This window comes from Natrix helvetica (genome assembly GCF_964273705.1).
Source record: "Natrix helvetica genome assembly, chromosome: 12".
NCBI classification, from domain to species: Eukaryota; Metazoa; Chordata; class Lepidosauria; order Squamata; family Natricidae; genus Natrix; species Natrix helvetica.
Window position 1 is genome coordinate 21,076,250 of NC_138556.1, and position 27,960 is coordinate 21,104,209.

Here is a 27,960-nt window from a genome sequence, read left to right on the forward strand (position 1 = left end):
ATGAAAATCTGCTGAGTTGATGGGTGGGGTGGGGGGAGTTAGGGAAGGGGCTTCCCTTTGTCTCTGTGCTGGAGCAGACAACTTGAAATACAGTGGGAGGTGGGAATGCAGAGAGGAAGCCGTTTGGCTACTGAGCTGGCACAGGCAGTCTCTCTCTCTCTCGTCATCGTCCTCCGGAGGGAAGGGACTCATGGAGCAAGTGGCCCCAATTCCCCGCTTCCCTTCCCTTCCTGAGATCAACAGCAACATTTCTGGGACATCTACACAAGCCGTAACCGGATGGGAAACTTACTAACAAATGGAAACAGGAAACATCTGAGGATTTTTTGCTTTTTTTCCCAACCCCTCAAGCTAATTGGTGGGAATAATGGGGCACTTTTGGAACCTTGTGCATTAATGTTGCACACTACGACACCAAGGCAGAAAGATTTACCATTTATTTCAAAATAACTAAGTTTTATGGTTTGGCATGTCAAGGTAGCTGCAAAAATTCCTCGCTTTTTCTCCAAATTATTTACAGTCTGTCCCAGTTTATACTAGAAGTTTTTCCAGTAAAAGCCCTTGAAATTAAAAGTGAATTTGTTTCCCAATGGATTTTTGTCTTCAGCTTGCTCAGACATGATCCAAGAAAAGAGTTATAAAGAGTAGTATTAAAATAAAGTTGGCATTTTAGTATCAGAAGAAAAATACAAGAGTTTGAACTGACAACACAGCACGTTTCCAGGTCATTTCTTCCTTGTTTTTAAAAGCTATGGACAAAGAAAAATGCATCTCATTCAGATTATCTACAAACCTCCTGAGGATACATCTGTTGAAAATGAAGTACATCTCAGAGCAAATATGTTCCTATTAGCTATCAGTGGACAACAAATGCTTTACTATATAGATTGACACATATTTTCAGATTATGATATCAAGGAGTTAAATTAACTCCTCTCCAGGCAGGAGACAAACACTAAAGTTACCCAAACAATGTGGACAAATTACTTCATGATCTCATTCATGAAGAACTGCTGGAACAAAAAATAGCACTATCTGGTTTCAAGATCTGTCCACACTCCTTGCTACTATCAGAAACTGCCTACCAAGCGGTTCCAGCCTTTTAGCTTGTCTCCTGTGCTCTTTCGTGGCTCCATAGAATCCTGTAAAACTGGAGCCCCCTCCCCTGTAGGAACCGAAGGCACTTGATCGACCGCTCCCCATGCCCCCTCCTCCTCTTCCCCAAGGGTTCTCCTGCCCCACCTGAGGTGACGGGGGTGAACCAGGGGCTGTCAGCATGTGGGCGAGGGCTTCCGTGGGGGGGGGGCAATACTTGGAGGTGACAACTGCATTCTTCCATTACGAGATGCCTTTGTGCAGCTTCCAGGATTTGCTTTTATGTTGGAATTTAATATCATCAGTGCTGACTCTGGAAAAAAACATTTGATGCTAACCAGTTTTGAATTGAACATTTTAACAAGTTGCAGAAGAGAATAATTGCATAGGGCTGCTAATACTATTATTTCCTCATTAAAGATTGTCCTAATAGAGCAAAGATTCGGTGGAAAGATAAAAATGCAGGTTAGAATAGAAACTTTTGCAAATACTTGAAAGTTCTTCCAGTGCACTCAGATGCCGCTTACAGGTAGCTACAATTAAAGCCAGAAGACAAGAAAACGGAAGTGCCTTTCCAGATGTACTTCTCAGAGTGTCCTTTATAACCACCAGAGGAACAGATCTCACCATCCGGGAAGAGCAAAGCAGCTTCGAGCACAACAGTGGACTTGGCTCCGGCAGGCCAGTTCAGCCCTGCTTCTCTGCACCTGAGGCTGCTTTTCTAAAGTGTGGCAAGATCAGGACGCCAACGGTCCCCCCATCGATGGATCCCTGGAGGTCCGAGTGAGGAAGCGGGGAACAGTTTTTCTGAGCAGAAATGGCTCCTGGTGTGGCAGGAGGCCCTGCTTTTTCCACGCTGCTCTCCTTTAGCTCATAAACATGTTTGCTGAGCAAATGGAGTTTATTGCAATAGGGCTTTAAAGCTTATGGATGATATGACACTTAATATAGATTCCTGCACTATTGATGTGCGCTATAGAAACATGAAACTACACAAAAACGTTGCAAGAGTTGCGAAAACTCTTGATTCAGAAATACGTACATTCTTCCCTCCTGCTTTGTATATTCCTTCCTCTGCTCTCGTAAACAAGGGATACATCCTTCCTCTCCTCAGTCTGAAACAGCTTCCAAGGAGAAGGAAGACCTCGGGTGGGGAGCAGTCTGGGGTCGGCCAGGCACTCAGAGCTGGAAGCATCCCTGAATCTGTGAACTGGAAGGCCAGCTCCTTTTTGTTCACAAAAGTTTATTTCTGAAATAAATCTGAACATGGCGCATTTCAGAAAAAGGAGCCCTGGCCACCTGGTGCTCTGATTCCTGCAACCAGTGGCACCTTGATTCTGTGGAGCCTTGGCTCTCGGCCTTTAAGGCTGGCTGGCATCCTGCTTGGCTTTGCCCTCGCTGGCCTTGAAGGACTTCAACCCCAGGGGGGCATCAAAAAGGCTCCCCCCATCTGTGCTGAAGTCATCGTCCTCGTAGTCCAAGTCGCTCAGCAGCTTACTGGAACTCTTCTGGCGTCTGCGGAAGGAAAGAAACAACCTGCAACCTTCTGGGTCACACCTGGAGTTTGATCCAATTGGCAAAGCAGGTAAAGCCCTGGTGGGTGCAGCCCAGAGAGCCGAGTCCTTCAAGGGCCTGCAGAGCACACCTTGTGTGGGACAGGTGGATTCCCTCCTACGGAAGGTGGTGATCCTGGCAGCACAGGCTCATTTCTGGACACTGAAGAGCCAGCTGGTCCGTTTGTTGGGAGAATCCAGGTTGAGCAGCAGGAAGGCCAGCTGAGGGGCTCGGGGGAGGCTGGCTACCCATGCAACACCATCCTCTTTAGGAGAGGAGGACGAGGAAGGGAGCAGGGGGCCCTGCCCGCACATGAGCCTGGGCACCAGGGAAACCGGCAGCTCTCGAGGCTGCTCAAGCCCCCCTTCCCACCTGAGGTCCTGCTGGATGGTGGTCAGCTGTCCTTGCAGCTGGTCGTTGAGGTCCACTTGGTCTTCTAGGTCTCTCTGAAGCTTCTTCTTGGTGTTCTCCAGCCTGTCTATTTGTTCCTCTGCTTCCTCCACCTGTCGCTTCATGGCCTTCAGGCGCAGGCTGAGCTGTAGAGCGAGGAGAGGGCCCTCCTGGAATCAGACGGAGGCTCCTTGGGGGCCCCCAAGAAGCCATGTGTCCCTCAGGGCCCTTCCCTGCTTACCTGGTCCTTCTGGTCAGTCAAGGAGAGGTGCTCATCATCCACCTGCATCATGAGCTCCTTCACGGTCCTCTCCAGTCGGCGGTTGGTCAACTGGAGGCGAGCTCGGTCCCTAGGGAGGCCAGGGAGAAGGGGAGGGGGGCACTAGGTGAGGACCCCTCTGGCTCCAAAGGGGCTTCCCTGCTCTCGTTATCCTGGCCTCCCCCAAACTGCTTGTTATAAGCTTTATTGTCATTGTATATATATATATATATATATATACATGTAGAATGGAATTGAGTTAGCCTCTACTGGTGCAATCTATAACAAAACACAAAACAACATGAATAATATAGAAAACGGTCCTTATACAAGGACGGACAAGGGAGAGACCAGTCATATGTTTCCATGCATGCATGGAGTGATGGCATTTAGGATTGTCGCCCACTCCCTTCCTTCTGCCTGCCAGGCACAGGGACCTCCGGACTGGTGGGGGGATTGCAGCCAGGTGGGCTGGGCCACATGGGGAGGGGAGAGGAGGGGCTGGGGCTCATGGTCCCACACCGTCGTCTCGCTCCCACGGCTGCCTCCTGGTCTGGGCTTTGTGGAGAGAGGCTGAAGGAGAGGCCGGCGGGGGCAGGTACAGGCCCTCCAAAGGCTTCTTTTCCACTTCAAACCTCTCTCCCTGCAGAGCACTGCTGGTTATTTTAATTTAACCTAATTTTATTTAATTGGCCCATTCCTCAAACTGTGTGGCTATTCAGGCTGTTTCCTGGGCAGGAGGACAGAAGGAAATCCCAGGATCGGTCTTCCGTCTGTGGGCAAGGCGGCAACTCCAAGAATCCCAGAAGGCCCCCACGGAGGGGGGTGTTCCTGTGAATCAGGCGTGACCCACGGAGCAAAGCGACAAGCCGGTGGGGGGGGGGGGAGAGCCCTGGGGGAGGGGGGCTTTGGGAGGCGCCTCCTCGTACCTCTCCTCATTCTCCAGCTGCTCCTCCAGCGCCAGGAGGCGGGCTTCCATCTGGGCCAGGAGGCCTTCCTTGCTGGGCTTGTGAGAGCCTTCCAGGTGGAGGATCCGCCCTCTCAGCTCCTTGTTCTGCAGAAGGAATTGCCCCACCCGTCAGACAAGGAGGCCAGAAACCTCAGGAGATTCAGGGAGGAACCCTAGCCCAAGTTAGAACGAGTGCATGAGCAGTGGGCAAAGGAGGGCAAAGGAGCTGCCTCTCCAGTCCAGCACGGAGCAGAAGGGAGGGGAGGCAGCACCCAGGCCGGCTCCCGTGGGCAGAGGGTGCCCGATTGTTAAGCGCTGCCTGCTTGGTGGGTTGGTGCCAAGAGATTCGTCCTGGGGAAAGCCAGAGGGAATCTGAGGGCTTGAAAGAGGAAGGGGAGCAGCTCGCCTAGGCACAAACCTCAGGGAAGCCCTCAACCTGCCGGACTCTGTGCAGCCCAAGGAGCTGGGCTGCAGGGCAAGGGAGTCCGGAGAAGGCTGGCCGTGGACACAGAGGGGGCTGGCCAAGGCAAAGGGGTGGAGCTGCAGTCCCAGAGCAGAGCAAAGACCCCGTGGCCTCCTGACCTGCCTTTCCAGGGCGGTCTTGTCACCCTCCAGTTCTTGCCTGGCTGTCCTTTCCTGGAGGAGTTCATTCCTCATTTGCTCCACCTGCAGAGGAAGAAAGGAGGGGAGGGGACAGAAAAAGAGTCACAGTAAGTGAAAAGTCGGACCAGGGGAGAAAGGTGCCCACCAGCGGTCCAGGCTAAGATCCAGGTGGAAAGAAGGCAGGTGCAAAGGCAAGAGAGGCCCTTTGAAGCAGGCTACACCTGTGGCAACCCCTGCGGTTATGTGCGATCCGAGAAGCCTTGTGCTCTCTTCCCTCCAGCCGCCCCTCCAGCCCCTTGGAAAAGCTGGGCTGGGCACTGGGGTTGGGGAGGGGGGCTGCACTCCTTGCTCCTGGCTGGTTAGTCGCTTAATCAACAGTGATAATGACCAATAACAGTGCTATTATTCCGCTGCTATGAATGTTTAGTAGACCTGAAATAGTCTTGGGGAAGCCCTGCAGCCAAGGCCGGACCGAGGACAAGCCAGGCTTTGTCCTGTGGGAGGGAAACGGGGAGTTCCGGAGCCTTGAAAAGAACCACGTTGTTTGCCTCAATATTCAGTTTTCTATCCTCTGTTAGATTAATCCAGTCACTAATTGTTGATAAAACTACTGCTTCATAATATAATTTTAAATTGGGCATTTTCAAACCTCCTCTTTCCCGTATATCTTGCATTATTTTAAGTTTTACTCTTGGTTTCTTCCCTACCCAGACAAAATTATTAATACCTTTCTGCCATTCTTCCAAATTTGCATCGTTTTTAAGTATTGGTATCATTTGAAAGAGAAATAGAAACTTAGGCAAAACATTCATTTTTACTGCTGCTATCCTTCCCAACAATGACAATTGTAGTTTTTTTCCATTTATTCATCTCTAACTGTATTTTATGCCATAATGGTTCATAATTATACTTATATAATTTCCCATTTGAGGTTGTAATGTAAACTCCTAAATATTTACCTTTTCTACTATCTTGCATCCTGTTACTCTTTCTAGTTCTTCTTTTTGATTTGTGGTCATATTTTTAACTATCATCTTTGTTTTTCCTAGATTTATTTTGAACCCAGATACTTGACCATATTGATTAATTATGTTCATTAAACCTATAGCTGATTTCCCCGGTTGGGTTAAAGTTACAACCAAGTCATCCGCAAATGCTCATACTCTATATTCATAATGCCTAATCTTACTTCCCTGTAGGTCACTTGACCCACGTATTCTATTCAACAATAACTCCAAGGTTAAGATAAACAATAATGGAGACAGAGGACACCCCTGTCTTGTTCCTTTTTCAATTTTGAAGGATTCTGTTAAGCTACCATTAACTATAATTTGTGCTGTCTGTTTCTGGTATATTGCCTTGATAGATTGTGTGAAATACTCTCCAAAATGCATCTTCTGTATTATTTTTATTAGTAATTGCCAATTCACTCGGTCAAATGCTTTCTCCACGTCTAAGAATAAAAGCGCTGTGGGGACTTGCTGCGAGGGATATGATTTGGTATATGGTTGCCACGCTTATTTAATATATGATAAGAAGGTGGATAAGATTTTTAAAAGCCATATATTAAGGAATGCCCTATTGCGTGTCTGGAAAAAATACCAATTATATTTGGTTAAATGATAAGATACCTATGTGGGTAGTACCCAGACACGCGATAGAGAATATAAGTATAGAATAAAAACAGGATGTAATTACATATAGAGAACTTCTTAATATAGAGAGAGGTGTACTACAGTTAAAGCCTTTGAACGTATTAAGAGAGGAAAGGGTAATTTAAACCTGGTTCCAGTATGGACAGTTACAAGCTAGATGGAAAAAAGATCAGACAATTGGTGTCACGCAAAATGAGGACAGTTTGGTAAACAAATTAGGGACCAGAGTCAAATGCATATAAAAAGGTTGTGTAATATACTGATAGAAATAGATTCTGAAACAGAGTTAGTTAAAGACTGTATGATAAAATGGGCACAAAATTTCGAACAGCCAATAATGATGGAAACATGGGAAAAGATTTGGGTAAGAAATGTAAAATTTACGCAAGCTCAGAATTTGAGAGAGAATTTTTATAAGATGTTGAATAGATGGCATTTAGATCCCAAAATGTTATCTTGTATGTATCCGAATTTACAACCTAAGTGTTGGAGATGTGATTGTGCTGATGCTACGTATTATCATATATGGTGGACTTGCAAAAAAGTCAAAGCATTTTGGATAAAAATATGGTGGGTTATTCAAAATATACTTAAAAAGAGGATAAAGTTCACTCCCCAGTTGTTTTTGTTAGGTATAATTACGGACTGTACAGTTATAGAGACTAATTTGATTTTGAACTTAACGATGGCAGCAAGATTGCTGGTGGCGCAGTACTGGAAGAGGGAAGAATTTCCTACTATTCAAGAATGGACGCTAAAAGTAGTAAATCTAGCAGAGATGGCCAAAATTACAGCATATTTGAAGGACCATTCGGATGAGAAATATAAGTTGGAATGGAGAAGATGGATTGACTATATTCAAAATAAATATCGGACTAAAAAATTTCAATTAGCTTATGAGTGAAGGCACAAAGAATGTTACAATTTACCTAAAGTTAGCTTAACAAAAGGGGAATGAAAGCACAAGAGGAGGTAGGATGTTAAAATTAGTTAGCTTATGTTAGTGTATGATTGTTAAATGTTTATACCCTGTATTTTGCTCTGGGAGGTTGGGGGGAGGGGGGGTCGGAGGGTGGGAAGGGGGAGGGGTAATATTTGTAAAATTTGTTAAAACCTTTAATAATAAAAAAAAAGAACCATGTTGTTTGCCTAATTGAAGCCATCAGCTGAGCTTTCCAGCCTCCAGAGGAGCCTCTGCCAGGCCTTGCCAGGGACAGAAGGTCCCTGGCTGCTCTGCAAGAGGCTGCGGTGGAAGGGGCCGGGTCACTGCAGGGGCTGGACCACCTCCAGGAATCCACCTGGGCTGACTGCTGGGGGTGTGTGCTTGAGTGTGGAGCCCCTGGTTTTGGGGAGGGCCAAGCTTGCTTCCCAGAAATGTTCCTGAGGCAGCCGTTGGAGGCAGAGCAGGCCCAGCTGGGGCTCCCTGCTCCTTCCCCAATCCTGCGACTGCCACTTGAACTAAGCAAATGCCCACCTGCTCTCTGCCCCTGCCGATCCTCCCAGAGAGGATGTCAGAACTGCTCCGTTCTTCTTCCAGCTCCAACTCCAGCTGGGATATCTTGTCCTGAGGAGAAGAGCATTGGCCCACTGCAAAATCTCTGCCACCCACAAAACACCAGGACCCCCTGAAATGTGAACCCCCAGCTGAAGGGAAGGAGGGAGCGAAGACCCCAGGGCACTCCAGGGAGACTTTTCAGCCTGGCACCCATAAAGGCAGCTGAGAGCACCTGGGGAGAGGCCCCCTCCGGCAGGGGGCTGCAGAGGGAAACTCTCTCCACCTGAAGGACCCTTCTCTGGAGGGCTTTTCAGCACCCCCATTTCTGGCTGGCTCTCACTAGGGTCCCCCAACTGAAAGGGTCCTGGGGAACCACCCCTTCCGCAGGGGAGCACAGAGTGAGCCCTTGGCCTCCTTTTGCGCCAGCTGCACGTGGAGAGGGGGAGGCCACGGACGCTCAAAGCTCCTGGGGGGGGGGGCAGTTTAGTGTGTTTTACTTCAAGGGTCTTGCAAGATAAACCTGCCCTGCAACCCTCAGCCACGCCAGCTGGGCCCCCTCTGAAGCAGGATCCAGGGGGGCCCAGGTCAAGGGAGGCTGCATGAGGCAGGGGAATAATCTACTGAAGAGAAGAGGCCTCAGATGTCCTTCAGGACTTTGCAGGTGGGACGCTGAGAGGGCGGGGACAGCAAAAGACAATTAATTGCTCCGCTTCAATCTGCCTCCCCAAATATGGTTCTTTTCTACCTCCAGTATCTTGGCCTGTCTTGCCCGATCTTCTTTCAAGTGGCTTTTAGTTTCCAGTTCATATTCCAGGTTCTTCACCGTGTCTTCCAGAAGCCGAGTCTTGGTGAGGGCTTCTTTTTGGGCTTTTTTGTGACCCTGTAATTCTTCCTCCATAAAACGTACCTGAAAGTCAAAGAAAAGTGTCCCACAAACCTCTCACCAATATGCTCTGTAGACATCTGCTGTGGGCAGATAGATCTAGAGGCAAGGAAATATTTCTGCCTTTTGCATTCCCAGATCCTACGTTTCCTCCATCCCAACTAGACTCAGGTCTGTGAAGGTCCAGAGGAAGCCAACCTGTAATTCTGGCTTGCTAGCCCTAATCTTCTTTAACCGCAACCCATTCCCTGAAAGAGAAGCAAGTGATCAATGGATTCACAGTGCAAAAGGCTTTGGGGGATTCTGCAATCATCTCCCGGAGAGACACCAGGTAATCCGCCCCCTTTTCCTGGGTGGATCTGTGCAGATCACATTCCAGATCAGCTCCAGAAAGGGGGCAACCGCTTGCAGACCGTGTAGCACCTTCCCCCAGTCTTCATGTGCCATGAGATGGGGTGCTGGTTTAAGAAACGGGTTGACCCATCCACGGCAGTCCTGGGGGCCAAGGGCTCTTAGCTGGGATGGCAGCATGGCTACCTCTGCAGAGCAACAGCTGGGGAGACTGGGGGTCTTCTGTGGGCAGTTGGCGGCCATCCTGAGGACAGACTGCTTGCCCAGGGGTCTCATCCAACCGCTCAGCCCGTTCCTCAGAGCACAAATTCACTTGTGAGCACTGAACTTTCGGAGAGCATGTGGATAGTCTTTTTCCAGCCACAAGGGGGCAGCCATGCATACAAGGCTGCCAGGCCAGGGGCTGGAACTCCCTTGGCCCCTCACCCAGCTGATGGCTAAAGGGAAGACAAAGCTTCCTAAGAAATGGCAACTTTATTTGCTTTATATAATCTGCTTCCTGGTGTTTCCTTTTTCAACTGACATTTCTTAAGAGCTGTCTGTTTATTTCAGTAGCCAGCCTAGAACTCCTTCTGGCTTGTTCTATGCTTTTTTCAGCTTGCCTTGCTTGTCCCTGGCACTGGGAGTACAAGCCGGTCCCAGGCAGACTCCCCTCGGCCTGACCGCTCACAAGCACTGGCCGGGCTGACCTCCAGCAAGGGCAGCTGGACCTTAGGCTTATAGGCCCTGGTGTGGCTTTCGCTGGTGCCCTGAGCCAGCTGTTGGGGCACCACAGACTTGGTCAAGTGACAACACAACTGGGAGACAGCCTCACTTGGATATTTTTAGCTATTTGTCAAGAGAACCCATCTATTTTGGCCACAGCTGGTTTCTGCTGCGCTGTTTCGTTTCAGTCATTTCCAGTTTGGGTGGAGTTTAATTGATGCTTTTGGTTACATGGGTCTAACTGAGGCAGGAAGGGAGCTTGAGGAATACTAGGAGGTCAGAGGTCAATACCTGCTCCTGCATTTTGATGATTGTCTGGTAGGCCTTTTCTAGCTCCAGGGTTTTGCCCTTCAGCTGCCGCTGTGAATCTACCAACTGCTGCTGGGTCTTCTCCTTGTACTCATCAAGTTGCTTCTGGAGTTGCTGGGTTGATTCCTGGGAGACTTTAAGGATTTCCGCCATCTACCCAAGAGAAAACCATCGAGATGGGGGAGGACAAAAGATTTCCAAGGAGGGAAGAAGGGCAGTTGCAACATCTCAATTGCCCAGGTAGACTCCCACCCCTACGGGGCAAAGGCAGATGCCCAAACCCCACTGGAAGACCCTCTTCCTCCTAAGTTGGGCCGAACTGGCAAGCAAGACTTGCTGACGTCCTAATTAAAAGGAACAACTGCATCTGGACCATGGCTTTGTTCTCCCCCCTCAGGCTCCACAGAACTTGATGAGGGAGGACGGGGATCCAATGGAAAGCTTTTTGCTGAAACCTGAAGAGCAAGAGAGCTCACTCCGCCATTTGGGTTTTGAAAGTATCCGTAAGGGATTTCCAGGTGTTCCTGCAGTGACTCTGGTTGAGCCTTATTTGAAAACCAGAAGATGCTGCCTCCCTTAAGATGCGGCTGCCAGCTGCTTTTGTGTGTGGAGAATCCCTCCTTCTCGGGAACTTTGGTGGCTGGCAGTTGAAATGTAGGGGTTCTAATCTCACCCAAACTCTCTGGCCAGATGGGCAATTTACCTCCTTCTGCAGCGTTTCAACACTTCTGCCCAGCTGTCGCCGCTCGTTCTCCAGTTCGCACTTTGTCTTTTGTAGCTGATCTTTTTGGGAAGCTTCGTCTTCCAGGCGGCCCATCAGTTGCTGCTGCCTCTGGCTCAGCCGACTGATGTTCCTCTGCGGAGGGAGGGAGGGAGGGAGGGAGGGAGGGAGACGTGGCTGCGTGGACCGAGGTCCCAGAGAACTGCAGTGGCCAGGGGCAGAGCACTATCACAGGCTCACTGTAACGGCAGGTTCCAGGCTAGGTCCGTGGTCTTTCCCCACTTAACCAGGGCACAAATCTGTCCCCATCAGTGCCTTCAGCTAACCCCCAACACAGGTGAGACCCCTGCAAGCAGCTCGAGGCTGTGAAATGCTACCTGAAGAGACGGTGCAGTCTAGTGGTTAAGGCATTAGGCTAGAGACCATGAGTTTGACTCCTACCTTAGGCATGAAACCCGACTGGGTGACTTTGAGTCAGTCCCTCCCTCCCCCTCAGTCCAACCCACCTCACAGGGGAAGCGTTGCTTTTGGGGGGGGGGATAGGAGCAGGAAGTGTGTTGGAGATATTCACTGCCTTATTTGTAGAAATAACAATGGTGGGAAATAAATGAGTAAACAGGCCCATCATTAAAAAATCTTTAAAATGAAAAATGAGATCCAAATTCTGCAGCAGCCACCAGAAATTTGCTAGCCTGGGGAAGGCAAAGGAACCGGGAAGCCGGGCCAGGAAGCAGAACCCACCAACCAGCACAGGGACCAGGAGGCAAAGGCACAAGGAGGCCTCCGGTGCACCCTGAAATGGGACAGCCATTGAGAGAACTAGGCGAATGCCCAAGAGAGGGAGACTCAGGGACAGGAGCTTTGGAGAGAACCTCAGCAGGCAGGCCCAGCAGCCGCCACCACCTCTCTGGCACTGAAAGCGACCGAGGCGGCCTTGTGCACAGCTGCTACTTGCCAAGACTCTCTGCTCCATACAACCCTGCGAAGCTTTCCTGGGATGCCGTGTTTTCACCCCCTTCTTTCTCACCTGGCCGTCCTCCAGCTGGGCTTCCAAAGACACCTTGGCCAACAGCAGCTGGCGGGCTTCCTCCTTGGCCTGGCTCAAGGATTGCACTTCTTCCTGCCAGGATGAGAGATCGACGGATTCAAAAGATTCATTTGCCTGCACATCTTAAGCAAACCTGGGCAGCTCACAATAACAGCAAAACCAATATATTAAATAGTAACAAAACAAGAAAAATGGTGCCACAATAAAACAAAAACCTGCCTGACTTGGCTACCTTTAAACAAACCACAGCAGCTGCTGCCTGCACCACCCCACCGCACCCCACCCTACCTTGGAAGCCCTGGATTTCAAGACAGTGAACCCTCTTGGAGCTCCAGCCAAGGGCCAAGGGCCAGGCTGCAGACGGGAAGAAGGTTGCGGCCTGTGAAGCTGCCCAGAGGCGGCCCCGCCACCCCCCCCCCAGGCCCTCCTCCAAGGCCCATGGCAAATGCCAGGAGAGGAGACCCAAGGGCGGCCTTCTTGTGCCAGGGCCCTGGACGGCCCCCTTCAGGAATGGCCCCTGGTGGAATTGGGCCCCTTGGCAGGCGTCTGGCATCTCGCTGACAGCTAGAAGTCTGGGAGGAAGGAGATGGCAGCTCTGACTTCTGCTGATGACGCCTCCCATCAGGCGAAGGGAGTTTTTTGCCTCTTCCTACAGTTTCCAAGTGAACCCCAATAGTAGCTTGGCTAATAGTGATGCAATGAAGAAAATGGCAGCCAAGCCGAGGGGTTTGCCCTCCTCTTCCTCCCTCCTGCCCAGCTCCTCTGCTCACTTCGGACTCACCATGCACCTTCTCAGCCTTCCCTCAGCTTCCTCCTTGCCTCCCCTCAAGCTCTCAAGCTCCAGCTGCAGTTCCTGTTGCTGCTTCTCCCGCTGCCCCAGGGCCTTCCTCAGCTGCCCGTTCTGCTCAGCCATCCCAGCCACGCGGCCCTCCTGGCTCCTTTGCTCCTTCTCTGCTTCAGCCTTCGCACTGGACAGGGAGCCAATTCTCTAGGAAGACAACAACTCGGATCAGGGCTGAGACCGGCTGACCCTCACGGGAGATGCAGGGGGCTGGGAGGGGGGGGGGAGGCTCCATTTGACTTCTTCCTCACCCTGAAATGCCAGCAAGGCTGAGGAGGGAGCAGCCAAGGGAGCCTGGGCTGCATCTCCACCTGGCGTCTTGGTGCCCAGCAGGACCTTCTCTGACTGGGGAGAGGGAGGCCTCCTGCCCTGAAGAGGATGGCCACCTAAATGCTTGTTTGTGGACTGGAGGAGGAGAAGGAGGAGGAGGAGAGGCAGAGGGGACGTCAGTCACTGTATGGCCCTGGGAACCAGCCCCTCTCTCAGCTGCCTGCTTCCAGTTGCCCACCAGAGAAGGTCTTGCCCTGAGGCTTGGGAAGGGTCTTCAGCTGCTAGGTGGCTGGTCTTCTTGACCGCTCCCTGCCACTGGGCAGTGGGCTTGAGGTAGGCAAAATGAAAAGCAGAGCTTCCACTGCTCTTGCTGCCTCTGTCCTGGCTTCCCTGAGCCATCTTCAGCGAAGGCCTTCCTTAAGAGGCCAGGAGAACAAGAGCAAGGATGCTTCTCCCGGGGGAGGTGGCAGCTCAAGGCCTGGTCCAGTTTTCTAGGCTGCTGAGCCTAAGAGCCAGAAGGGACCCGGGGATAAATGCACCAGGCGTCTTGTGCGGAGGTGAGCTGAGGATGAAGACTTAAATCTGGCCTGCAGGCACAAGGACAGTGCAATCAAGCTAAACAGGAGCAACACCTTTTCTGGCCAGCCATAAAGGGCTCCCTGAAAATGAGAGAATGTAGACCTGGGATTCATTAGCAAGTCATAGGGCACTTTTCCCATGTTATGAAGGGCTGCAGTTCTCCATGCTAAGGTGGAGCAGGGCACGGCTTCCCCAACCCCAGGAAGCAGCACTGGCCAGAGGGCACCAATGCGCCTGGTTCAGGATATCCTCAGCACATTGAAAGGCAGAGCGGAAAAGCCAGCAGATTTATGTGTTTGTTTGCATTAAACCTGCTCAGGGCAATGCAACTCATGGCAACTCTTGCAAGGGTTAAAGTGTGATTAGTCTTGTCAACACCAGTCCTGCATCAGAGCCACTGAACTGGCCGGGCGAGATTCCTACAAACCGAGGACAGAATCACCTGTTCACAGAGCCAAGTACGCTCGGAGAATATCAGGAACCCAGAAAACGCAAACAAAGCACTTCCAGAGCCAGTCCGACTGGCCTTGGAGTTCAGGAGTTGGGCCTCAGAACAATTCCTTCCGAGGCTGTGTCATCAGGAGGAATGGCCCTCTCAGCCTGGGGGGGAGGGGGGCTTGACCCTAGCGCTCTTCCATGACCACTGCTGCGGCTGCTGCTCTTACAGGGCTGCTGGGGGCATCTCCAGCGCCAGGGAAGAGGGAGTCCAGCTGAATCCTGAGAGGTGGAAATTTGGGGAAGCTCAGGAGCAACGGCCCAAAGCCATTCGCAAGGACAAGGAGCCCGTTATGCAAATCCCTGCTGCCCAATAACAGCGACCTTGGCTGGGTTCAAGGCCACAGACTTGGCCCACTGGAGTTGGCAGGGCTGGCTCATGAACAGACCTCCAACTGGGCTGTAAAGAGGTTTCAGTGAGGGGCTAGGTCGTGGCAGGCCCCCCCCCAGCCCCTCTTTCAAAGTTCAAATGCTGGGAAAACGTAGGGAAAACTTTTCCAAGCACTTTGCTGGCCTTAAGGGTGTCTCCTGCCTGGCTTATTTTTAAAAAACCTGCTTGCATGTTTATTCCTGATGCTTTTTGCTGTCTTGTTATTTCCTTTGGCATTCTAGAGGAGGACACGCCTCTGGTGCTTTTCACGGAAAAAACAGTTGTGAGACTACTTTAAATAAAGGCTGGAAGAAGGAGCCCCACATGGGAGAGACAGAGGGCCCTGCTCAGAGGTCAGTGGTTCCTGCTCCCCTTCAGTCTCCGGGCAGGAAAGAAGCACCTGGGAGACCCGGCAAGGCTGATGGTCAGTCCCCCAGGGAAAGAGTCTCCCCCTTCTCCTCCCCTCTTGTCCTGGCTCCCAGGTGGTCAGGTGGGCCATGAGCAGAGCTGAGCTGCTTCGACGCCCCCAGGAGGCAAATCCACCTCCTGCTCCACAGGGTTAATGAGCTACAGCTAATCATCATTTGCAGCAGCCACCACCTTTAAGCCGCCTCTTGTTTCTCTCCCTGAAAAGTGCCACTCAGGCATGGGCACTGGTTGGCCGGTCTCTCCCTCCCTGCAATGGGGTTCCCCCAGAGAGTTCAGTTTCCACCCCGCTTCCTGCTCAAGTGAGCTTTGGGGCCAGGAGAGGGAAATGGAGCTTTGGGTGCTGCTAGAAGAGCCGAGTTGTCCAAGTATCGGACACCCAGCCAAGTGACCGGTGGTCCTGGAAAACAGCAGCACCCTGAAACAGTGTTGCAAAAGGAGGGGAGGGCACACAGCCATCTGCCCTGGCAGGCTGGCTTCACAGCCTTTCCAGGCAACCCATTAACTGCCATTCCCACCAGGGGCCAGGTGAATTCTCTGCCCTGGGGCCTCCTCTTCTGCTGCAGAACAGGAAAGCCATCCCAGGCAGCCCAGAACCAGAGCAAAATGCAACAGGCCTGGTGTGTGTGTGTGTGTGTGTGCGTACATGGGGGGGGGGGGGCGGCACAGGTCATGTCCATCAGAAACCGAGCACCAGGACATTTTCCTGCCACCCAGCCCTTGCCAAGCAGCCCCCAGATGAGGGGAGGCGAGGGAGCGCTGCCTGGTGGGCCAGCCTGACCCCCTGGACTGTGGCGGTCACTCTTTTGGCTTGTACTGGTGGGGGGGGGGGCAGAAGAAGGAGAAGAGGAAGGGCATCCTAGAAAGGGTTTCTGAATGGGCACCCGACAGCCCTGCCCTGCCAGGGAGTAGAAACACAGACGGTGGTAGGGCCACCACCAGAGTGAGGATTTTTAAAAATAACAACAGGCAATTATTATTTTTTAAAGCATAACTTACCCAATTAAAAACAATTAGCGCATTGTCTCAAGGTCTGTTTGGAAAACGGGGAAATCTGTCTTCCAAACAAGCAAAAAATGGATAGGAGAGTAAAAGAACAAGTGACGAAGAGCCGAAGGCCAACGCGGAGCCCTCTCGGTGCCAGGACTGAGATTGTGGCACAGCACAAAACGGTGGGGGAAGGAAAGCGCTGCCTTGGGCCATCCCTGGCATCCCTCGTGCTGGGTGAGGGAGAAGGTTCAGCCGGGGGGAGGCAAGGGGCACTAGGGCTGAGCTGCACTTCTGCCCTGAGAAGCCACAGACTCTGCTAGGAGCCTCACTGACCTCTGTGGCTCTGGCCAGACTGTCTCCCAAGCTCTGGAGCTCCCGGATGTGCTGCTCCTTGAGGTGGCCCATCTCTCGCTCCTGGCTGGCCATCTCTTCCTTCAAGACGCCCTTCAGGGCCGCCAGCTCCCGCTCGCATTTCGTCAGGGTCTTTTCTTGCTGGTCTTTAAGCTCCAGCATCTCCTGCAGGCCCTGCTTCGTTTGCATCAATTCCTAAGCTCAGGAGAAGGAGAAAGGGGGAGGGGGCTGTGGCCGTGCTCCGAACACCTGGCCTCCTGCCTGCCACATTTCCCTGCTCCAGCTCAGGGTCCTTTCAGGCAGGAAAAGTGTCTCACCTGCACAAGTTGCTCCTTCTCACTCTCCTCCATGTGCTTCGTGCTGTCCAGTTCATCGTGCATCTCGGAAAGCTGATCTTGCAAGTCCCGGATCTGTCTCTGGTGCTGCTCCCGCTCCATCTTGACTTGGAAAAGCCTCAAAGGGAGGAAGAAGAGAGCGTCCTTGAGGCCAGCTGCATCCCACGACAGTCATAAAAAACCCTCAAAGGCTTCAGGGAAGCAGAGTTCACAGTGGCCAAAGGGATAAAAGAGAAGTTGCAAGGGAAGTAAATGAGTGGAAGGAAAGAATAAATAGCGTAAGGTAAAAGAAAAGAGAGAAAAAAGAAAAAATGCAAATATAATAAAGAAAAAATATATATACAATGAAATAATTTTCATCACAAGTATAAACAAATTTAGTCACTCTCCAACCCCTCTAAGGTTACAAACATGTATCTCTTCATCCCATATCTGGTTCCATCTCCAGGGATAAATCTATAAACCATCATCTTTTCAGTCCTGGTATCAGCAGAAACTCTCATAATGGGCTGCCAGAAATAGCAACACATTTTAATCTTGATCAAATAAACCAATTTTCTATTCCTTCCTTTTACTTGTAACAGTCGTAATCTTTAGTTCAAGGGTCCCCAACCCGTGCTCCGTGGACCGTCCTCAGTCCTTGGCATATGCCAGAAATCAGTCTGCGCAAACAAGTGAAGCTCCATCCATGGGATGAAGGCAGCATGTGAGATCAAGTCCCCTCTGGTCCATGGAAAAACCTCTCTCCGATCCCTGGTGCTCAAAAGGGGTGGGGGTGGGGTTAGTTAATTTAAATATTGTTGTTGGAAGAACAATATTCTTTTTTCTTCCTCTTTGCTTCTCTAGTTTGTATTGGATTTACTATTATAATCAACACTCAAAGCAAAACTCACTCCTCCAGGTTCTCTTTCAAATCTTTCTCGCTTTCCTTCAGCTGCCTCCTGAAAGTGTCTTTCTCCTCCACATTTTCTTGAAGCTGTTGCCAAAGCTTCTGAAGCTCTTCCTCCATTGTCTGCTTTTCAGCTTTGAAATTCTGCTGATTCTAAAATAGCAAATTTTGGAAAAGATAAAAAGAACCTATTAAATCTCTTTGCACCTTTCCAAAGACTCCAGTGTTTCTGAGAAGTGGCAAATGTGCCATGCGTCTAGGCAAGGGATCTCCCTTTGTTCTTCTGAAGGCTGCAGGGCCAAGGCAAGACTAGGTGGTGTTTGGGGAAAGGAGCACAGCCCATCTTTAGCATGGGATGGGCCTGGATCCGATGACTGGCCCAACTCAACCTGCTCTAACAGCCAGCAGTCCTCCAGAGGCTGGAAGCTGAATTGTGCTCCTATGTGTGGCTGAGCCACTCTTAAAACACCTACGTTCTCTGTTCACGTGTGCAGGATTAGTGACCAATGGGAAATGGGGGGGGGCTACCTTGAGTTCCAAGTCCAGCTTCCTCTGTAGCTCAGAAACCTCCTTTGTCAATCGCTTCTTCTCTTCCACCAACATGTTGACTTCCACTGAAGCATCAGGCGTCTGCAGTTAGACAAGATTCGTTTGTTCTAAACATCTGAACTCCCCAAGAGGCAATGAAAGAAACTTCAGGAGGGAACTTGGGGGACCCTTTCAAAAGAAAGCAGCAAACGTTGTGTGAGAGAAGTGTTGCTCAAGGGGAGGGGGAAGAGCCTACTGGCACCACTGCTGGCAAAAACCAATCCTGCCTCACACGATGGCAAAGACACCAGCAGCCTCTCTGCCAAGTGGTGGGCAGGGGCTGCCCTCCCGGAAGAGGCTGCCGTGGGAGGCAGAAGGCTCTTGCCTTGCTATCATTCACCTGATAGGGACTCCCGGCTGCTCTGGATTTCAGCGTCTGGATTTTCTCAAATACCAAGTTGACTTTCCTCTTGGTAGCATCCTCATTTTCACTGGTACTAAAATGTGAGAAGAGACCCAGGTTTGTTCAAATGGTCAGAAAGCCAAAGACCCTGGATCCTCCAGTCACGTGCAGGATCTACCTGCTTGTAGAGGGCACTGGCTGCAGGGAGTTCTTGTGCGAATTAATCAGAGCAGAACTTCACCTTGGGGAGCCAAGTGATGCTGGGTCCAAGCAAGACAAACTACCATGCTACAAGCCAGGTGTGATGCAAGCCCACTCACCCTTCCTTGAGATAGTTGTAGAGAATCTGCTTGGCCGTCTCTTCATTGCTTTGTCGGGCAAGTTCTTGCTGGCCCTTGAGCAGGTCAGGTGTTACCTGAAACACAAAACCCAGGATGGAAAGGATGCCTTGGAAGGGAAGAGCCTCCTTTCCAATTGGGCCGAGACAACTCGTGCTGCCTTTCAGCTGAGCAGTTGCTGCACGCAGGGAGGCCTCGGAGGCAACTCTGCACCCTGCAGACGAAAGCTTGAATGGGACTACCTCCCATTTTTGCAGTTTTGCTGCATGTGAAGATGGAGGACAAAAGGGATCTATTTTAAAAATTTGCAATGTGGCTTTAAGGATGCAAATCACCCAGAGATGTTCATTCCCAAATACCCGCAACTGTCAATCCCTCTGCCTTGAAGGCCGAAGTCTTTCCGCTGAACTCGGCCCATTTCTCCACCCAGCAGCCTCCCTTCCCCAGGCATTGCATGGCCCCTTCCGTCCCTCTGGCCAAGACGGCACCGCGGGAGCTGAACGGCCTCTGTTGGCTCAAACTGAAGCAGCCTCAGTTGCCACAAGTTACCTGAGCATGTTTCGAACCAGAAGGGAAAGTTTCCCTTGAAGGAGCCTGACTCTGGGTGCTTTCTGGGAAGGAGAGAGGGGAGGCCAGGGTTCTACGACCTCTTTTTTCACGCTGCCTCGGATGAGTGGAAGACCTAGAAGGCAAACTCTCGGGCTTCCTCTGATCTTGTCTCAGATGCTGCAAGGAACTGAAGTGGCTGCTGGGAGACTCTCTCCTCCCTGGGCTTGTCTGGAGCTTGCCTGCCGCCCGAGGGGCCAACTGCTCCCCAAGAGATGTTGCCTTCCTCTCTGCAGACAGCGGCTTCTGCAGGCAAACCTGGGAGGACTGGACCAATCGCTCGGATGATCTCCCCAAGCTTCTGGAGAAATCACCGATGCAGCCGGAATGGGGTCCGTGGGACAGGGCACTGTCTACGCTCTTGGACCGCTTTTGATTCTCTGCAAGAGTTCGAGTCCTAAACCCCAACCTCCCCCTCCTTTGGGGATAAACTTTCCTGTCAAACTTTTCAATCAGCTCCTCGACTGCAAGAATGGATCCCGTGTCAATATCCCGGCCGGTTCCAGGCAAGAATGGGATGTACCGCCGGTTTTCATGCCGATTGACGTGGTCGGCATAGATGGCGTATTCTTGGTCATCTAGGAAAAACCTGGAGGCAGAGGCGGCAGACGTCGGAGTTGTGGACGAAGAGGAAGATTTCTGGGAACCATTCAGGGCTGCTCCTGCCGAGTCCGGTTGGCGGAAAGGGAGGAGATCCGGTCTACACCTCCTGGGACCTGGGCAGCCCTGGGAACTCCCCGCAGGTGAAGAAGATACAGCCCCAGAAGCCAGCCACTCGGGCTTTCCTCCAGGACGGTCAGCAGCACTTTCAGGGCTTTCCAGCTGCTGCTGCTTGTTCTGGTCAGGCTTGGTCAAGTCCACCGTTTTCGGTTTTGATTTAGCCAGTTCTGCAAATTGGGAGGTTGAGCCACCTACCGCTACCTTCAAAGACGAGTTCCAAGGCCTGGAGTCCGATTTCTCCTCCTCAAGAGACTGGAATTTGCTCAGCAGGCGAGGCTGAAGGTCCTTCAGACTTAAGATACTGTTTGCAGGATTATAGGGTTGAAGCAGCTCCGGATATTTCTGGAAGTTCAGCAAATTAGAGGCCGGGGAAATCTCCGCTTTCAAAGGTGAGGCCGTTTCCTTTCCCTCTGCCCTGCCGGCTTGGTTCAGGCTTTTAATCCAACTGGGTGGCGCATTATCCCAGAGCCCGCCAAAGGGACTTCCTTCGTGGCTGTTCTTGACGAGTTGAATGGCAGGAAGAGCGGCATCGGGAGCTGGCTGATCAGCTGCAACCTGCTGGCCGTTTTCAGGCCCCAGGAGATTTGCTGACAAGCATCCCTCAGTGTTGTTGAGCACGAGATACGGGTGGCCATCGATCCCTTGGACTCGGATGGTGACTCCGTAAGACCCAGCCTTGGCATCCGGAGGGTTCTTTGGGCTCTCCTGTCTTGCCAACTTGGGGGGGGTCACATGGTTCTGCTGCCGTTGCCGGAAGCCGCTGGGAGAGGACTTCATAATTCACACAATCCAAAGCTACGGAAAAAGCAGAGAGGAATAAGTGAGGCGGTGAGCTTGCGCAGGGAGAAGCCTTCCTGAACGTCTTAGCTGTGCGAGGCGCCCCAACGAATGGCCGTGCGATGCAGGTGGAGCTCAGTGGCACCCCAGCTTCATCAGCCCCCCCCTCCCTTTCTATAGGCCCTGGCAGCGGCACCCTCCCTTCCTCCTGCCCTCCGCATAGCCAGGGGGCTCCCCGCTTGCCAGCTCCTGCTTTGATCCTCCGGCTACAGGAAGCACAGGAGGAGGAGAGTCGGCCGGCTCAGCAGCCGCCCCGCTCTGGAATGCTCCCCTACAGGGTGCCCGGCTGGTACGGTAGCCACCGCCTAAGTGCTGTTTGTGTCACCCGGGCGCCAGGCAAAGCGCAGGATGTGCTGCGCTTCCTCCCCTCTTCAGCCCTGGGCCTGTTTTCTATGGTGTTTTGCGTCAGTTACTCCCCCGCCTTTCGTTAATATTTCAGTTCATCTGTTGGCCATAAAGACTTTGCTTTGGATTGTCTCCTGTCAGAAGAGACTGCAACCCCCTGGAAGCCCCCATTGATGAATATTGTTGGTCCCAAGTGGAGACAAACGCCTCATCTGCCCTTCTTTCTGCTGCCTCAGCTTCTGGCTCAGAGCCAGGAAACTTCCCTCTGGGACCTGGTGCTTGATTTCCCAAATGCAACTGAAGTCCTAACGCTGAAATTTTGCATCTCTAACATGCCTTTTCTGGAGAACTCCTCCGTGGTGCCAGGCTGGGCTTGAGGGACAAATGACAAATGGTGCAGGAAATGGGCAATAGATCCAGGCTGTCCCAGGCCTCAAGCAGCTGAAAGAGCTGGAGCACCGGCTGCCTGTCCCAGGCCTCAAGCAGCTGAAAGAGCTGGAGCACCGGCTGCCTGCCCACTCCTGCCCCCTCCCCAGCTGCTGCCTCCTCGCTAAACCCAGATCAGGAATTCTGCTTCTCTGCCGGGCCTCCATTCCCAACCCCCAAACAAGGCCCCCCTCCTGGAGTCCAGGCTAGCAAGCCCCACAGACCCTGGATGCTTCCAAGGCCAGCAAAGGGCAAGGCTGCCCCTCTGACCCCACTCAGTTCGGGGTGCAGCCCAGCCCCCCTCCCCGTATCAGGGCTTGCCATTGGGAATCCTCTTCTGCCTGTGTGGAGGCTGAGCCCCAGACCGCCTTAGGCCCCAAGCTCCAGCTGGACGAGGGGAAAGGAGAATCAGGTGGGCCATCGGCAGGAAACGAAGTCTCTCAGCTCTGCGCTTCCTCCCGGACCTTCAAGCCACTTTCAGATGAATTCCGCTCGTTCATTCCACATATCCACCACTCACTCCAGCAGTCCAACTTCCAGGAATTATCAGGAAAGACACCCAGGAAACAAGGCCTACATCTAATCACACCGGACCAGACCTCACATCTTCTGGAACCCACAGAAGCCTCTAATGACGATCAGAACAGGTTTTGAAGCTGGTCCTGTTGGGTGATGTGGACCGAGTCTAGCAAAGAGACAGGTGGACTCACCACATAAAGTGGGCCTGTAATTTAGGGATAACCAGATAAATGCAGCTTGGACAGATTCTATGAATAATATCAGATGATTTGCCGCCTCTTAACATGTTATCATTTTTCACTGATTTTGTGGGCTTAATGCTGCTTTGATTCTATGCTGTAATTGGTGCAGAGACATCTCCTGAAAATGATAACAGTTCTAAGAAAACGACATCAGCATATAAACCCAAATCCTCAACTCCGTGTCCTAGCTAGGACAGCTGGATCCTTCCAGGTGCAGCCTGTGAGACTCCACCACCCTTCAAATTCTTTGCATAAGCCGCATTTTCTCTTCCTTCAGCAACAAGGGGCCCCATCTTGCTTCTGCTGGGTGGGAAACTCCCCCTGGGAGGGTTATGAATCACGCAGGCCAGCTGGACGTTACTTATGATGGCATTTTTACTGACCTGGCGCTCCTCCAATTAGGTACCCCCAGCCAGGCCCCTTCACGGTGTCCCTAAAAAGAGGAAAGAGGCAGATTCCTGAGACCCCCCCCTCCTTTCTCCCTGCACAGCTGCTGCCCTCCTAAAGAAAGCTGGGAGTGGAGGAGACCCACTCCAGTTCTGAGTGTTTCAAGCTCAGTGACACTTGATCCAAGGATGCCGCTGTGCACCCTCTTCCCTGGAGGCTGAAGGCTGCTTGAAAGGCTCTTAAGAGGCCCCTTTGGAGCCAAAACTCCCAGCAGGATCCTCCCCGGGCCTCTCCGCTGCACCCACTCTGGGGCTGTCCTGCAAAACAGAGCTGGGTCCGCAGAGGCATCCAGCTGTGGTTCAGCTCCCTCGGCTCCGCAGTCTCTCCCTTTGGGCATCCAGGAATTCAGCTGCAAAAGAGGAAGGAAAAAGGCACCCAAACTCCGGAGCCCCAGCCTGCCTCGCGGGGCAGCCTCTTGCGCTCGAGCCGAGCCCTGGGCACGCCAATATGAGGATGGAGGCAAGGCTCATTTGGTGCCAGCGAGTCCCCAGGGCAAATCTCTCAGCTTGTCATTGGGCTGCCTCACTGGCTGTGCCGCATGGACATCCAATGGCATCGCTGGAACCGAAGCATCTCCCCGGCTGAACCAGCATGGCCAGTGGCCAGGCTGCCTGCTCTGATTGTCTCCAAGCTCGGACAATCGGCCTCTTTATCCTCCCTTGTGGGAAGGGACACTCCTGACAGACGGGCCTTGGCAGGTGCCCAGAGGAGGGGGGGAGACTGGAAAGAAAGCCAAACCATGAAGAATTCTTCCTCATTCCCCTCCCCGCACTTGTTTCACCCTCCCTCTAGAAATCCCCCCCCCCCATTAGCTGGAGTAAAACTGAGAGGGCAGAGAGGACACCCATTAGCTGCCAAAGGGAGGGCTGAAGAGTTGGGAAAGAGGACCCCTTCCTTCCTTGCCTGAAATGGACCCCCCCCCAATGCAGGGGGCGGAGGGGCACCTTGGGCGGGGGAGGAGCTGCTTGTGAGTTGGTGGCTGGCTTAGTGCCAAGGCTGGGCTGGATTGGTTGGTGAGCCTCCCAGGCTGGACCCCAGGAAAGTTTTCCTATCACAGCCATGGCGTAGTGGTGGTGGGACTGTCCTGGGGCACTGGGTAGCCAGAGCCAAGGCCTGCTGGGCCAAACCTGCTGTAGCCCTCACAACATCCCCTGCAGCAACTGGATCCATCCTCCCCCATAGGGGGTTGGTCACAGGCTGACCTCGTTCTGCTTACATTAAAGCAGCAGGCCAGACCGGACATGCCTGGTTCTCCTCCAGACCCCTCCTGGGCAGACCATTCCAGCCCATCCCTGAAGGAGTCCAGAAGATGCATCCTGTTCTTCTAGAACCCATCCAAGACGTCCTTAAAACAGATCCTCATCTAAAGCGGCAGAGCGGCTCTCTGAAAGTCACCATGAAGGGGGACCTGGACTCCTTGGTGGAGCGGCAGGAGCTCCCAGAAGATGCTCGGTTTGCTTTGGGCCCAGAAAGGAAGCCCGGGAGAGAAGTCCTGACCAAGCTCGGGCAGAGCTACAACTGGGAGCTGCCGAGAAACCTCCACCGGTAGCTTCGGTTTGCAAAGACAATGGCTGGGTTATGTCCAAGCCTGCTGGCTGAGCCGAGCCAAGCCTTCCTCCGCAGGGGGCTCCCTTCAGCTCAGGCCCCTGAAATGGATCCCGGGCAGCGCAGCTCTCCTCCGGCAGGGGAAATGCGACTTGGCCTTCAAGGGGCTCCAGATGCGCTTCTCCCTTGCAGCTCCTTCTGCGCAGGTCTCCAACCTACCCCCAACTCTTGTTACTCTTTCCTCTGCCCCTTTTCTCTCCTCGTGCTGCCTTTACACAACTCCTGGCATTACAAACGTCCTTCCTTTCTTCCCTCCTTTCTCAATTATCATTCTGTCATTTCCTTCCATTGCTCTCTGTGCTGCATTTAGGACACCACCCAAATCCCCCTCCCCATTTCCTTTCTTTCACTTAGTCAAAGACTCGGATTTCAGATCCACACGGAACCAGCACACACATCGTTTCATTGCTTTTTAGAGGTCAAGGGATCCTGGCTCTAAGAAAATGTCTGTTTTCCCACATTTATTCCACTTTCCATTTCTGCTCTCTTCTTCTGTTTTATACCTTTGGAGATCTCTACTTCTTGTCCTTTCTGAATTTTATATATCCACTGTAACCCTGGTTTCTGGATCATCCCACAACAGCTGTCCTTGTAGCAGGATTTGCAGGAGAAACAGATCTACTTGCCTGTAAACAGAGATTGGCCTGCAAGGAAATGAGTGGTGGACACTGGCTGCAGCCCTCACTTCACAAAGTCCACTGTGGGTGTTCCATAAATGATTACCTTTTGGGAATCTGAACTCATTTCCTGAGACCGAGCAAATACTTTTCTCCAGAAGAGGCTTTGTCAGGGTCAAAATATTCAGTTGTCTTTTCAGACCTGGTGACAGGTCGGCTGGTTCCCTCACCCGACACGACCAAAATGGCACTGATTGTCGGTGCCATTTTGCAGGCCTCTCTGAGGTCCCTTTGCAAGCATTTTAAAAGGAGGACCCTGCCTCTGTATCCCTCTGCCCACCTGGTGGGAATGGAAGGGGCATGCCAGATTGATGTGAATAGGTGAGCCTGAAAGTGAGAACTTTGGAAGTTCAGTGCTTTCTTTGTGATTGTACTCTCAACAAATGATTCTGTTGTGTGCTCCTTTTCCTTTCACACAAAAAGCTCCTCTCCTTAAAATCCCTTCTTTCCAACCTTTCTATCAGCAGCTCCAGGTTCTCTCCTCGCTGTGCACCTCCTTCTCTGACTCCTCCGCCTGCTAGACCTTATCAGCTGCTTCTGCTTTTTGGTTAGTTTGCACACTTGTTGCTTCTATGGATCCAGGCGTGGCCCATCCACACTCCTGGCATGTTGGGCCCCTTAGGCTCTTCTCTGCACATTCGCTGCAGATGCACTTGGGTCATCTGGCATTTGGAGGAGGGGTCTACTGGGCAAGTCTCCACTTTCTCGGGGTCCCAGCATTTTCTTGAATTACCTTTGGCATCATTTTCACAAAAGTTGTGAGAAGGAAGTTCGGGGGGGGGGGGGAGACCGAGGGAACCCCAAGGCCTTCCTCCCCATGCAGCAGCTCAGCGTCTTCCAGAAATGTCATCATGGGGCTGGAGGTGTGCCGAAACCTATGCTGGATTGGCACCAGAGGCGGAAAAGTTCTGTGGTTTATAGCAATGACTTAAAACCAAATTTAAACCAGTTGATTCTCCCTTCTTAGCACAGCACAACAATCCCAAACAAGCCTCCCCACCCAAAAAAAAATTCCTGCAGCATGCGAAGGGAGTCAGCTTCGCCCTCTCTTATATTTTTGCCACACAAGGTTTGGGGCCTGTAGTGCAGCAGTCCCACCGAAATCAACACCCCTGTGGGATGTGGCGTCCAGCTCCCAGCCCCAGAGGCTCCTTCGCCACAACCAAAGAGGGAGGAGCTGGAGAGAAATGGGTGGCGCAGACCGATGGCACCGCTGACCCTGCACTCCAAAACCCATGGATTGCACCCCAGCGGGCAGGCGGGCGGGAGAAGGGAAGCAGCGGAATCAGATCCCAAAGGGAGGGGGGGGCTTCCCCTACCCAGCCTAGCAGCCCAGCAGCCCTCCCTGCTGAAAGGAGAAGCCCCCGACCTCCCACTGCTGGCTCTCCTCCTCCTTCGCGGCCTCCTGGCTCCTACTTGGGGTATTGCACTAAAATACGCCTAACGCTCCGCGGGTTCATCGCACCCTGGGAGTCATTTCTCGGAAGGAATCAGGCGGAGGAAAGGCGACAGCCACAACTGGCTCTGCTTCTGTCGGGGCGCAGCCACGCAGGGCCGGCCGGGCTAACCCCTCCTTGCAACTGGGGCCCCCGCCGGAGACTCTATCCTTCAAGCGCTCCTATCGCCGCCTCCCTGGACGACGTTCGAAGGCAAAAGCCAAGCCTTTGCAAAACGACGCCCTCCTCCCAGCCTCCCGTCCAAGAGAGAAGCACCGCCAACCCTGCGTGGGGAGGCGAATCTGCCTGGCGCCGGGCACAGCGGGGAAAGCCCCGCCCGGGATGCCCCGCGCGGCCGACCGGCGGGCCCCCTTCTGCCTGGCTGCGGCGCTCTCCCCGACAGGCCCTGCCCTGCCCTGCTCTCGTCGGGGCCACGCCGGGCTGGGCGTCGGGACAGAGCCGAGTTTTCCCTCCAGCCCGACTGCAAAGAGGCCCCCGGGAGAGGCCGGCCGAGGCAGCAATGGCGCCGTCCGTCCGTGGACAGGGAGGCGAGGCGGCGGCGGGTCCGGGCGACCCGACTTCGGCCCGGGGGAGCGCAGCAGCGGAGGCGCCCGCGACTGCCCCTCCTCTCCGGCCCTGGCCCGCCGGACGGCCGCCTGACCCTTCCGCAGCGCGTCCCCGGCCCCGCGCACCTCCGTCCGGCCCGCGCCGCGTCCTCCTCCGAGCCGAGTCCCGCCGAGCGAGCGCTTCTGCCCGCCGCCCGCCTCTTCCAGGCCGCCGAGGGAGGGACCTGCGGCGGGCAGTTCGCCGGGCGGGGCCTGGACGGCCGCCCGCCTTCTGCACGCGCTCAGGAGTTGCCTGCCTCTGCCCGACGGAGAACTGCGCTGGAACCCCCGCAGGCGGGAATGGGGGCCGTCCGAGCAGAGCCGGCTCCTCCGCCGCCAGATCTGCCGCCGGCCAGGAGCGAAGGGGCCCCGGCCGGCTCCTCAGCCGTGGAGGCGTCTTGTGGGAACAGCGCTTCTAAGGATTCATCTCCATAGGTTTGCCCCCTTGGGAACAATTGCCTGACGGGGCTCGCCCCCCCCCCTTCCTCTGTCAAAGGGCGGATTGCAGCTCCTGGGCGGCGAAAGGCGCTTCCCGTCCATCTGTGGGAAGGAAATCCCGGGAAGCCTCCACACACACACACACACACAAAATCAGGGGCTTCTCCCGCTCCGTCTCCCTTCGGCTCCTTGGGGCGCTGGATCTTAGGCAAGAGCGCCACCTGC

At 53.0% G+C, this 27,960-nt stretch overlaps 1 protein-coding gene across 4 annotated transcripts; it reads right to left on the bottom strand.

Annotated features, from left to right (window-relative positions):
• Positions 1 to 419: 419 nt before the first annotated feature.
• Positions 420 to 27,793, bottom strand: CGNL1 (cingulin like 1). Of its 4 annotated transcripts, none has more exons than XM_081964707.1 (19): positions 27,385 to 27,788; positions 19,382 to 20,953; positions 18,815 to 18,909; positions 18,492 to 18,588; positions 18,092 to 18,193; positions 17,568 to 17,716; positions 16,657 to 16,792; positions 16,322 to 16,534; positions 12,799 to 13,005; positions 11,997 to 12,089; positions 10,952 to 11,104; positions 10,231 to 10,401; positions 8,746 to 8,907; positions 7,980 to 8,069; positions 4,830 to 4,913; positions 4,228 to 4,352; positions 3,281 to 3,389; positions 3,022 to 3,185; positions 420 to 2,610 (listed from the first exon to the last, which is right to left on the bottom strand). In XM_081964707.1, the coding sequence occupies exons 2-19, from the start codon at positions 20,933 to 20,935 to the stop codon at positions 2,457 to 2,459; spliced, it is 3,858 nt and encodes a 1,285-aa protein (XP_081820833.1). In that variant the 5' UTR covers positions 20,936 to 20,953; positions 27,385 to 27,788; the 3' UTR covers positions 420 to 2,456. The 4 variants fall into 4 exon arrangements, 3 of the variants coding, with proteins under 3 accessions (XP_081820833.1, XP_081820832.1, XP_081820834.1); XM_081964706.1 differs by having other exon boundaries at positions 18,477 to 18,588; XM_081964708.1 differs by having other exon boundaries at positions 18,092 to 18,196; positions 18,498 to 18,588; positions 27,385 to 27,787.
• Positions 27,794 to 27,960: the final 167 nt, after the last annotated feature.

Bases quoted from the DNA above. Each gene is read 5' to 3' on its own strand.
- CGNL1 (XM_081964706.1), bottom strand. From the start codon at position 20,935: ATGAAGTCCTCTCCCAGCGGCTTCCGGCAACGGCAGCAGAACCATGTG. The intron at 13,006-16,321 runs GTCAGTGAGGCT...TTGTCTTCCTAG, and splicing joins GTCTGGCCAGAGCCACAGAG to AGAATTGGCTCCCTGTCCAG. The intron at 10,402-10,951 runs GTAAATTGCCCA...TCTCTTGGGTAG, and splicing joins TTGAAACGCTGCAGAAGGAG to ATGGCGGAAATCCTTAAAGT.